The following is a 12,027-nucleotide window of genomic DNA, read 5'->3' as shown; positions in this document are numbered from 1 at the left end:
TAACCTTTTGATAATTCACTGGCTGCCCACCCTCATGAAAGCATTTAGGAAATGTGCATGGACTCTGTCTTAATTTTGAGCTGAAACAAGAATGAAAGATGGAGGAAAAAAATCAAATGCATCTAAATATAGACACCTGAATATGTAATTTAAAAGAGTAGTGACCTTTTTTCACCCATTATACAGTACCCAATGAAAGACCTGCTCATTAACCAGTTTCATTACTGAAGACAAAGATCCTCTGGAGCAGGGTCAAAAATCTGCACTCTGGTCATAATGAAGAGTGGGTAGGAATATGGGAGAGCAATTTATACTTGACTGTGTATGCCATGAGAGATGCTGTCACTTTTGTGTTCCCTTACAAAGGAGAAAAACAAACAAAACCCCACAATGATTCAAACCTAAGAACATTGCACACTAAATCTAGGGAAAAAAAGGAAATAATTCCTTCTGGGTTTGTAAAGTTGAATTAAGGAAATTAGTAATATAGTTTCATTGATTCTGTGAATTTCTAAGCATTCCTTCATTCTAGCCAAGCTCTTAAAATACTTTGTTGTCCTAAATTTAAATAAAGTAGGACAGTTGAAATTGGGAAAGCCAAGCTGTGAGTTACACTAGACATGATGTAAAGCCTTCTGCAGAAATATAGCAAAACAAAAAAATGACATGGTTTTGTGTGTTTCAAAAACAACTACTTCTGTTCTCAGTCTACTCAGCTTTAATTGCTGCACTATCTGTTGCAGAACATAAACTCTTGAGGTGAGTTTTGTTATAAAAGATTTTCCTATCAGTAGGAACAGGCCCCTGTGTTGATGGGGAGTCAGGGGAAGTCAGCTGTTGTCCTGCCTTTTCTCTGGAGATTTATCTCCCACCTCCACAGGGGATGGCAGCTGTGGGCAGAATAAAACTCCACAGAAGGTAACAATCATGGCCATACTTTTGAGTTGATGAAAATCATTAATGTTTTTAAAAATCAAATTGTTTAGAAAGAAAATTCTGGCCCACTTCCTTCAGTAGGTTGCCTTTCACATTTATGGAGTCTTTCCTTATGATGAACAGCAGATGGCTTATCAAGCATATCTTCCCTTAAGCATGAACTGTTTTTGGATTAGGATTCTGATGGCTTGAGGAAGAAACCAGACAAATACACTGACTTTTGGACTTACATGAAGTTTGGTTGAGTCTGCTTGCTCTTTTTGGCTGAATAAGTGGGGAGGGTACATAACCTCTTCTACGCTGAAGTGACAGTCTGTAACTCTGTAAAAGACAATTGTAAATTAAGTACAGAAAATAAATGGAGGAGAAAAAACTAAACCTAAGCCCAAAAAAGCTATAGTTTAAGAATTATTTGGACTACAGCATAAGTTATCTTTGACTCATTGCACTACAAGTGTGACATTGAGATGACCAAATTGTGCAGAGATTTTCCAAGACAGTGTTTAACATCAGTGAGCCAGACTGGAGGAGCAGTGTGAAATCATCTAATGATGCATGACATAAGATTTTGTTTTGTGGGGTATGAAAGCACTGTGTTGATGAATGTCAGAAGTTCAAGGCTTACATGAATTACACAAAAAAGAAGCTTTAGGGCTTTCTCCAAACAAAATTTTGACACAATAGCTGTCCATAGCTCTTTCACTGTGCCACTGAAAGGCTGAATTCTGAAGTCCATTACTCAGGCAAACCACTTCCTGTTCACTAGAATGTGAACCTGGTCCCTACAAAACCAAATCTCCCCTCTCATGCTCATTAATTTAGGCTTGCTAAAATCTGAATAATAGACTCCTTATTTGCCAATTAGCTGAAAATGTTCTGATTACTAAAGACATAACAATTTTTGTGGATATGAGCATTTTTCTCCCATATGAGTGAAGGGAAAATATATGTAAGAAGCTGTGTGGAAAAAAATGTGGGTTTAAATACTTAGAAATTAAATATAAGTATGTATAACTGAGAGCAAAATATGCTTCTGATTAAGTTTGTGCTAATAAATCATCAAATAGCAAAATGTACTGGGTAGGGTGTAACTGCATAAGTGTGCATGTGTATATATACATATATATATACACACATAGCCTTTAGTGTGTATTTCTAGAACCATGCTGCTCTGCAGATCAGATTCTCCACTAGATTGTTATGGTGATATTCAATTGATTTGGATTAAAGGCACCATAAATGTTTGAATTAGGTAATAGGTGACAAATTAGAAATATTTGTGTGTAGGATTTATAGTGTGATGTTAACCCTTAATACAACAGGTTGAATACTGTCCTCTAAGCATAGTTCCAGGGAAAAATGATTCAGACTTATTTCTGAATCATAAGTTTTCTTCTCCCCTTCTCTGTCTTCTCTTAAAGGGCAACATAAAACTAACACTTGCAAAATGGGTCTTTGCAAGGACACTTTTTTCCCACTTCTTTTTAAAAATAAGAACAGTTCCACTGAAAATATTTTCCATAGCCATACTTGGTTACACAATTTTTTTTCTAACTAATTAACTCATTGGAGTTAACTCATTAGAGGTGTAGACACATTCTCATTTATTTCTCTGTAGATGTGCTGCTGACCTGTAGCACTGCTGTTCACCTTTTGCTCTCCTGCCCTGATCAGATGCCAAGAAAGACCAAAGCACGACAGAGCTCTTGTCCCATCAGGCTGTTCTTTTTACTCACATAATTGTGTCCTGCTTGAGAGCTGTCTTTGATTGCCATACCTTGTTCTTAACATCTCCCTGTAATTTGTATCTAGAATGATTCACTATGCGAGGTGTTTTACTTTCTTTGCCTCATAGCACCAGTTAAATCAGTCATATTCTGTATAATACTTTCAGATCACTGATATTTCTCTTGTACATGTAAAAATAACACAAAGTGATCTTAGAAATGTTGATGTTCTCCCTTTCCTGTCAATTTGTCAGTGTCTGATAGAAAACACATCGTTCCAGGTCAGGGTTTTTTTGGTTTTTGGATTTTTTTATTCTCCTTATAAAATAAAGAGGAGGGAAGAAAGAAATTGAAATGATTTTCACTAATTATGTTGACCTTCAAGCCATTCTAAGTGTAGGTTTTTATGTTGTAATTTGTTTTCACCCCTGGGGTGTATAGCGCTCTATCTACATTTACTAAATTTAAGTAGATAGTATTCAAATAATGAGAAATCAGACTTGTTAATCCTGTAGTTCCTTTCAAAAAAGCTCTCTGCCGTTCAGGGAAATTAATGCTACTGCTGGGTCCTGTGCTGGGGGCTTTCCAGCCTCTGCTTCTAAATGGTCCTCTTCCTTCCAGGGGTGTTGAAAGACTTTCTGCTATGAGCTCATCTCTCTGTCGCTGTTCAAAGGGCAAGGATGATGTGTTTTAGAAATTCATGGGTTTCTTGAAGTGTTGAGTCCCTGAGCGTCTTTCAAATGAAAGCACACAGCACTGCATATGCTACCCTAAGCATGTATATTTATTTGACTTTTGTCATTTTGAGACTTTCTAAAATGCTTAGGACTTCCTATGCTTTATAAATAGAAAGTGTGATTTTATGTATGCAAGCTATGCCAGCTATGTCAGTGGTTTGCTTTTGGGAAGATAGTGTGGTTTCTGCTTCTCAATTCAAATTTCTCACAAGGGCAAAGGGATGGAGCAGGGAGAAGGGAAACAATACTGGCATTATCAGACCTTCAAAAAAGGCTAGATTTGGCACGTGTTTAGAATTGTGTATGAGCAAATGTGTATTAATTTGCAAGTACTTTATTTTTGTCTCTGATTCCACACTGCAGAAACTTGGGTATATATAAGGTTTGGGATGATCAATATCCTAATACAATTAGCATACAGGTTTTATCAGTAGAAATCTCAAAAACTGACCTTTTCTTTGTGGTTTTCATTCATTTACTCTTGAGCTTAATGCTTCTATTGTGATTTATTAATCAGAAATGTATTTGTTTTTTAGACATTTTGTTAATAAGTTCACGCTTCCTGCCCCTTATGGCCAGGGTTCATGTTTCAGGAGGATACAGTAGAGCAGAAAGGTTTTGAAGGGAATGTTTAATGTCTTAGTGATTTTTGCAATAGAACCCTGAAGCTCGGTAGCTGAAAGTTGTAGAGGGGATCAAATTCCCGTAGAGGATTGCATAACCTGTTAGACCCTCTGCTGAGAAAGGGCCTGAGGTAGCCTGCCCCTTGCATCTTGCTTACACAGAATCACACTTTTTCCTTCAGGCTAGGCAAGGTAAAAGAGTAGCAGTCCATCTAGTTTTAGTATTAAACGTCTGTATGACAGTGCTTAAGTAATTTTATTTCTCTGGTCGTGCTGTTTCAATATTAATTTTTTCAGGCTTGATGCATTAACCACGAAGCTGCTGAAGCAACTCTCATTGATAGCACTTTCCTCCAGCCAGGACAGCTACGTGCTAGGAGAGGTTTGTGTCCAGATATTCAGAGAAAATGAGAGTGAAGGGGAAAATCAACACTTCTGCCTGCCAGCCTCTAAAAATGAGAAGAGCTACAATTGTTTTTTTTGGGGTGGGTAAGTTGATTTTGTTATGGCCCCTGATTAGCATAATTGTGTAACCACCGTAACACATTCCTGTTAACCGTAAAAGGTTTGCTCAAGGGCTTGAACAAGTACATGTCAAAGTACTTGCACTGCCAACTGGCTTCTCTAGAACAAAAAATCTCTGAAATCTTTGGTTAACTTTGACTGCAGTTGTGCAACTGATTCTGTGGATTTAGTTGTGTGAACTATTCATCCCTAATCTCAGAAAAGTGTATTTTGATGAATAATTTCTAACAGAAGGCAAAAGACAGGAAGCAGGAGTGATATACTTGTCATGTGGAGTGTTTAAAAAACCCAGGGAGACAAAGGAGCTGTCTTGCATTTATTTCACTCCACAGGTTTGCATTAGAACATTCCCAAGGAACTCGGGAAAGTAGTTCAAGAAACGTGTTTGTGCAATGAAGACTGTTACCATAGCTGTTCTGGGGGGGACCCAGCTATTGCTGACTTGTTAAGCGGCTTTTATTCTTCAAAAGACAAAGCTGTGTGGAGTCTTTGAGAGCAGAATCCTAATGAGGCTGCTACGCTTGCTCTTTTTTTTTTTCCTCCTGTCAATCACAAACCTTTGTAACGTGTTGTGATCTATTGAGAGATTCACTTAAAATGTGAAAGATGGATGGGTCAAAGGCAGGGTTCTGGGTGCTCTTCCCAGCTCCTTTGTGGCCTTGTTGCACCAGAAGGTCAAACAGAGGCATTGCCTGGCCCTCTGCTCCTGTCTGTTCCCAAGATTTTATTTCAGAGATGTCTAGGTGGTACCGCACATGTGAGGGATGATGCTGATGATTTGTGTATACAGGAATTCTGATATTGTAGGAAGTTAGCAATAAAAATTAATCTGCAAAATGCATCAAATTAGTCTAGAAAACATTGAGTATGTACATTTATTGCCTGGAGAAATGAGAAATCTGTCATCTCTTTGGCAATGTCAGTTTATCATCCTGATCATAGAGTTGCTATGATTTGCTGACTTGCAAACTGTAGTTACAGATTTTTGTGATTCTCAAGGTAGTCAAAGTACTGTAAAGGCCCTAATTTTTTGGCACATTTGCTGATAGCATCAGGATCTGCAGCGGCTACACAACTGGGAAGTGCTTGTGGTTCAGAGAAAGGTAGGAAGTAAAATATTTACTGATCTTTTCTGTGTAAATAGAGAAAGAATTTCTTAAATTCCTGTGTGTACTTTCTTTTTCCTGAAAGACACGAGACAAATATCCGGGTCTCATGGAATATGTATGGACTATGGCATGCTTTGTTGGATAAATCATCTTTCACTGATACAACCAGAAATCTCAGTCTGCCCATCAGCAACTATCACCAAAACACAGGCTGCAGTAGCCTGGGTGCAGACTAGGTACTAGACAATATTTGTTTTGGTTGGTTCCTGAATCAGGTAGCTACTGTCACAGGTGGTATTTACAACCCTGCTATATTCCTGCAGGCAAATGCATTAAATCTTCTTACTGGTTCAAACATGACAGTTTTTCAAGAGATTTAGAGATCCTCCAATTTTCAAAAATGAGCAGACAAAGTTTGGGATCAAGTAAACTGTAAAAGAGATATTATCCAGAAAGATGCTTAAGTAAATGCTAACACTAAATTTCAAAAAAAGTAACAATCTGATTGTGTTAGTGAAGGAATTTTGACAATAAGTGTCAATAACTGTCCTGGTTCTGGCCAGGACAGGGTTAAATTTTTTGCACTAACTGGGAGGGGACATGGCTAGATCCCAGAGTTTATTCTATATCACTTACATTATTGGCAGGGGAAAGGGACTATTTTCTGTGAAGAAGGGGTTCCTTCTGGTCAAGAAAATGTGATGAAGGGAGCCATTGGTATTGTCTGTTATCAGGGGTTTTTCATGTGTGGACTGTATCTTTTACCCTTTGTCATTAGTAGCGTTGCTGTGACTGCTTTCTTTTCCTTATCCCGTAGCTATTTCCAGTAAATAGTTCTTATCTCAATCCATGTTCTTTGCTTTTGTTCTTCCAGTTCTCTCCATCCTGTCGCAGGGGAGGGGGACAGCGGTGTGAGGAGAATCTCAGTGGGGACACTGAACTGGGGAATGTTGTTCCAAAACCCCAACAGCCTTATTTGGTACCCAGTGATAGGCTTGAAGGGTTTAAGATGACAGATCTGATGGGATGTACCAGACTGAATTTATGTCTGGTAGTGCTGTTTAACCAGTAACAAGCAGGCCCCTGTGCTTGCCGTGGGGTTTGTTTCTGTGATTATCTATCAAAGTCTAGTGCTTGTTAGTGGCTTTTACTCCTTGTTGTGGTGCTGTACTTCTTATCACCTCACTGTATTGTGCCTGGAGATGTTTTGATGACAGCCATGGATGTGCCAGCGCAGGCAGGTGGCCAGGGCATGGCTGCTGTTTCTGTCTTGCTGTGTGGGACAGGCTGGGACTTGGATCTGAATTTGAGTTGAAGGGATTGTGAATTGTGAATGAGTAGACAATGGAGAACATCCACCTGCAGCACATGGAAACTCCATTCCAGATCAGGTGGATGCCTGAAGGAGGGTGTGACCCCATGAGATACCTGTGAGGTAGATTTGCTGGCAGGACTTGCGGGTTCAAGGGCGATGCATGCTGGAGCTGCTCCTGAAGATCTGCAGCCTGTGGGAAGGACCCACGTTAGACAAGCTCAGTCAGGACTGACCCCTGCACCTGGGACACCACCTGCTGGAGCAGGGGAAGTGAAGATTCCCCTCCAGCCCGTGGCAGAGAGCATGGTGAAGCAGCTGTCCCCCTGCAGCCCACAGAAGACTATGATGTGGACTATAACGGGGACCCTTTGTTGCAGCCAGGCCAGGCAAAACAGGAGGAGTTCATTGCAACATGAAACCAGATTAAAATTACCCAAAAGGACCAGGCGTGAAGATTGTAATGAATGTACCTCTAAATTGTTGCAAGCCATGATTTGAGTTGTGTGTTACAGTAATTACTGTAGCAGAAACCACACAAACCTGTGGAGGATAAAAGCCTTGCAAGAAGCAGTTGCAGTGCAGTAGTGACCTGACCAGAGCTGGCTTTGGTGCCCAGTTAACTCCATGTAACCACCTCTCCTGTCCTGACTGACCACCACTACAGAAGCAGCCCAAAGTCATGGACTAATGAATTCAATAGACATTTTGTGGACATTTTGTAGGGATGCTCCACAGATGAAGTGAATGATATGTGTACTGTAGTAGAAAAGGGAAAGGGAGATGGGTGGTGGGCAATGAAGTTGTATTTCCCAGTGTGGGATCTTAGCATGATGTAAATAGTACAGGATAGGGATAGAATGTGCTGGTTTTGGTTGGGGTAGAGTTGATTTCCTTCCCAGTGATTGGTATGGGGATGTGTTTTGGTTTTGTGCTGAACAAGGGATGATAACACAGAGATGTTTTTGTTATTGCTGAGCAGGGCTTACACAGAGCCAAGGCCTTTCCTGCTTTTCGTGCTGCCACACTGGTGAGGAAATTGGGAGTGCCTGGGAGGGTGGGAGGGGACACTGCCAGGACAGGTGACCCCAACTGACCAAAGGGATATTCCAGACCATATGATATCATGCTCAGAATATAGAGTGGGGAGAAGGTGGGGGAAGGCAGGGACATTTGAAATGATGGTTTTGTCTTCCCAAGTCACTGTTACTTGTGATGGAGCCCTGCTCTCCTGGAGATGGCTGAAAACCTGCCTGAAGTGGTGAATTAATGCCTTGTTTTGCTTTGCTTGTGTTTGTGGCCTTTCCCTGTTATCTCAACCCACAAGTTTTCTGGCTTTTGCTATTCCCATTCTCTCCCCAGGATGCAGCTGGTGGGGGAGCGAGTGAGCGCCTGTGTTGGGCTGGGATGAAATCACAACAATAGCTAACATGCACTTGGATGTGTCACTTCTCATTGAAGACTTATGTGAGAAAACTTAACTGGTTTTGTTTTGGAAGTTCATCTGGCATCACAGGTAAAATCCAGCCAACGCACAGAAATTATACAGAGGAAAACAGACTGAACTGCTATCTTAAGAGCATTATGTAGACAATATATTTTAGGTTTCTAGCTAGAGCCTCACATAACCCTACCTTTTATTAAAAAAAAAATCGATTTAAGAGGATTCCACTATATATCTGAAAAGTAGCCTGCATTGCGGAATTTAATAGGATTATGCTATTGATTCCATCTTTACAATGCTAGCTAGTATTTGGTACTTGTGAACTGCAGACTATTATGTGACTGAACACAAGGGAAGAGGGATTAGTTTGTAAAAGAATAAGCAGCTTTCCCTTAAACTGCCCTGAACCAAACATACACCTGTTTTGGTCTGTTTAGTAAATGCCAACTAACAAAACATCAGTGGCAGCACTCCCTAAAAATGGGTATCTTCTTACAGTCACTTACTCAGCCTCCAAGTAGAAGGTAATCAACCCCTTTGTGAAGTCATATCTGTTGCTATAATGCAGCTGTTTACAGTTTCTTCAGAACATTCTACCTGCATGCCTTTAATCAAAGAAAAGCTACTAAAAATTTGTCTGGAAACCCAAGTCGTATATTGATACTAATGTATCTCCTGGCAGTTGAAAGTGCTTTTGGCTATTTTTGAACTTAATGGAATAAATGCCCAATTGAAATATGGTTTCCATAAAAGTGTATTTTCTGGAACGTAACTCTTCTTAACTGAGAAAACTGTTTTATGAACTAAGTCACTTCCTGACATACCAGCATTTTCTGTTTATTATTCTTATATTTAATGACCATGGCCAGTCCTTCATGTTTTCAAAACCTGTTGACCTCTGATGTCTGATACCCTTTGTGATGAAAAGTATCTCTATAGAATGTATTGTGTAAAACTTTGAGAAAATAAATTATGTTTCTAAACGAATTTTATATGAGATCGTCTTCCTCTCTTTCTCCAGTTCCTATTCCCTCTTCTCTGCACTAAAATCTTTGTCTTTGGTACTCAAATATTTTTCTCTATCTTTAGCACTGAAATATTTTTCTCTGTCTTCAGTAGTAAGAGTCTATTAAGCTGTTGCTTTCCTTTAGTTTCCTCTGTTTCTAGAAGGCAGATGGCCAGCTATGAAAACACCAGTACAGCACAGCTACATAGAACTTACTAAGAATGAACACCAGCAAAATACTGAGATCCCAGAAAACAAATTATACATCTCTTGGATAAACTTTGAATTTGCAGTCTTCCCTGACTCAACAGCCTATGCTAAACTGTATCAGAGAAATGGTAATAATGTCATCTTTAGCTTTGAGTTAGGTGACAAGTTAGTTATCTGTGGAACAGTTCTCCTCTCTTTTCAGTTTTGGTTAATAAATAAGGATGTGGAGACAAAGAAACCTTCAATAATTTACACATTAGTCAATCAGCTTTATTTTTCTGAAGGCTGCAGATGATGACTGTTTCAAATCTTCAAGAAATGAGGAAGGAAAGAAAAAGTTTGGTAAGGACATCAAGAGTACAGTAGAACACGTGAAGAGCAAACACCTGCCCGGTAGAACTGTCCGAATTCCAGAGCTGGTGTGCGCTGCTGTCAGTGGGGAATCACTGTTCCACAGAACACAGCTTGCTGACAAGCCATGTGCCTCCAACCTCCCTCAGTCTGTATTTAAACCAGCTTAACACCAACAGAGAGTGTTAGACCTCAGCTATAAGGGAGGTGATCTTCTGTTTAGTTCAGCTTTTCAACAATATCAGTTTCTCTCTTTTTCTCTTTGGCTCTATCATGTCCTCATTCAGAACAGAGTGTGGTAATAGGAGGTGAAAGGAAAAACAAGCCAGTGACCTTTGTAGTTAGCAGGGATTAAAGCTATGTGCAATGTGAGTGTTTCTGTAAATCTTACTGTGGGAATAATTTTTTTTTCTTTTTAACATGGAAACTAAGGTTATTGAGAAGTGTCTAGCTTTTGTGGCACTTTTTTGAGTTAGCATTTAAAATACCTTGAAAATCTGACACTTTACTGAGTATCCTTCTCTGTGGCTGGTCTGTCTGTCCTACATATTGAATATATGTATTAAAAGCAGGTCAGGAAACAGTTGCTTTTGCACAGTAGCAGGAACAGTACCCCAATTGCTTCATGGGGTTTTTTATAATAAATCTGTTTGCCAAATGATACATGTGCAATTAATGCTGATGATTGCTGCTAAATCTAATATGAATTGTAAGCATAAAGCCTCCCATTTATGTTGAGCAAGAGGGAGGCAGTGCCAGGTAATGGCATTCAGTCAATGTTCTCTGTCTCATCAGTCAAGGGAAAGGGTAGAGGGGACAGTGTATCACTGCTAGCTATAAAATATATCTGGAAACAATATGCCTGAGTGCATGGGCTCAGGGAGGACACTGAGAAAACATCATGAAGTGTATCCTGTCCTTTATATGTTTCTGGCAATGAAAGTTGGATTTATTAGCAGTTTGTTGCTACAGTAAAAAGCATTCACAAGATTTACAGCTGAAACAATAGCTGCAGATGTTCAGTTCTCTTGTATTTATTGAAGGTTTTGTTGAGCTCATGGCATCCTTTGAGTAATTGCCATCTGAGGCATATTTTGTAACAAGAACTGTGTCAGAGTTCTATGTCACTGTATTTCATAAAGTTCTACTAGGTCTTTAGGAAAAGGGAGTTCAAAAACATTAACAAAAACAAATGTGTGGGCAAATGGTAAAGGTGATAACTAACTGTCTGCCAGTCAGGATTTATACATTTAGAGATCATCGCCTCAAGTAATGATGGGTTTTGCATTTTACTTAAACAGAGAATAACCATTATCTTGCTGATGTAATGAGTTTCCAGAGTGTGCATTGAAACAGCCCAGAACATTCTCAACCATTTAAAAAGAAGAGAGAGGACTATATTGTAGTCTGAAGTATTTTCCTTTCATAAACAGTAGAGTGAAAAGGTAAAAATGTGTGTAAATCATGGTAATACAATAAAACTGTGTTTATCTCACAAGAATTCTTGCAGTATTTAAGACATGCAGAATTGAGTATCGTAGTGTTTAGCTGAATTTTGCAGAAGTTAGAGTTTAAGGTAACTTTGAGTGTGTCAAATGTGTCTTATACATTATCATTCTATTCATTTTTCCTCCTTTCTTATGGTTTTTGCAACATAATTTAACCCAGAATCTGAAAATTAAGCTAAATGCATCATTTGTACAAGTTTTTTCCATAAATACCCTTTGTGAGGCCACAAAGTCTGGCAGAAGACCAGTTTTACTGTTATTGCACAAGTGTCATTGATTTGTACTTAGTAGGGAATAAAAAGTAGAAAAATGATGTCATTTTGAAACCAAATACTCATATAACATGTATTATAAGAAAAATACTTTCTGTATATATTATTTCAGAACTCTTACTACTTCGTGTGCAGTGAACTTCTATCTTTTTGTAAAAAAATGTCAAATTCAAATTGGCTTGGTTCAGTTTGATTTTTTTGTGTATACCCATTTCAAAGTGCAGACCTTCTGACTTTTCTGATTTTTTCCATGAAGGGAACATGACC

General features: G+C 39.1%; 1 protein-coding gene across 1 annotated transcript in view; it reads left to right on the top strand.

Annotated features, from left to right (window-relative positions):
- Nucleotides 1-9,405, top strand: part of LOC147653262 (uncharacterized) — a 58,149-nt gene extending 48,744 nt beyond the window's left edge. The window contains exon 3 of the mRNA XM_086890418.1: nucleotides 8,332-9,405. Within this exon, the coding sequence (XP_086746544.1) occupies nucleotides 8,332-8,357 (26 nt within the window). The 3' untranslated portion in view covers nucleotides 8,358-9,405. The remainder of the gene's footprint in view (nucleotides 1-8,331) is intronic.
- The last annotated feature ends 2,622 nt before the right edge of the window (nucleotides 9,406-12,027 follow it).

The sequence above is a fragment of the Cyanistes caeruleus genome, chromosome 5, assembly GCF_971803275.1.
Source record: "Cyanistes caeruleus chromosome 5, bCyaCae1.hap1.1, whole genome shotgun sequence".
Taxonomy (NCBI): Eukaryota; Metazoa; Chordata; class Aves; order Passeriformes; family Paridae; genus Cyanistes; species Cyanistes caeruleus.
The sequence above is the reverse complement of the archived record's forward strand: the minus strand, read 5'-3'. Positions and strand labels throughout refer to the sequence as shown.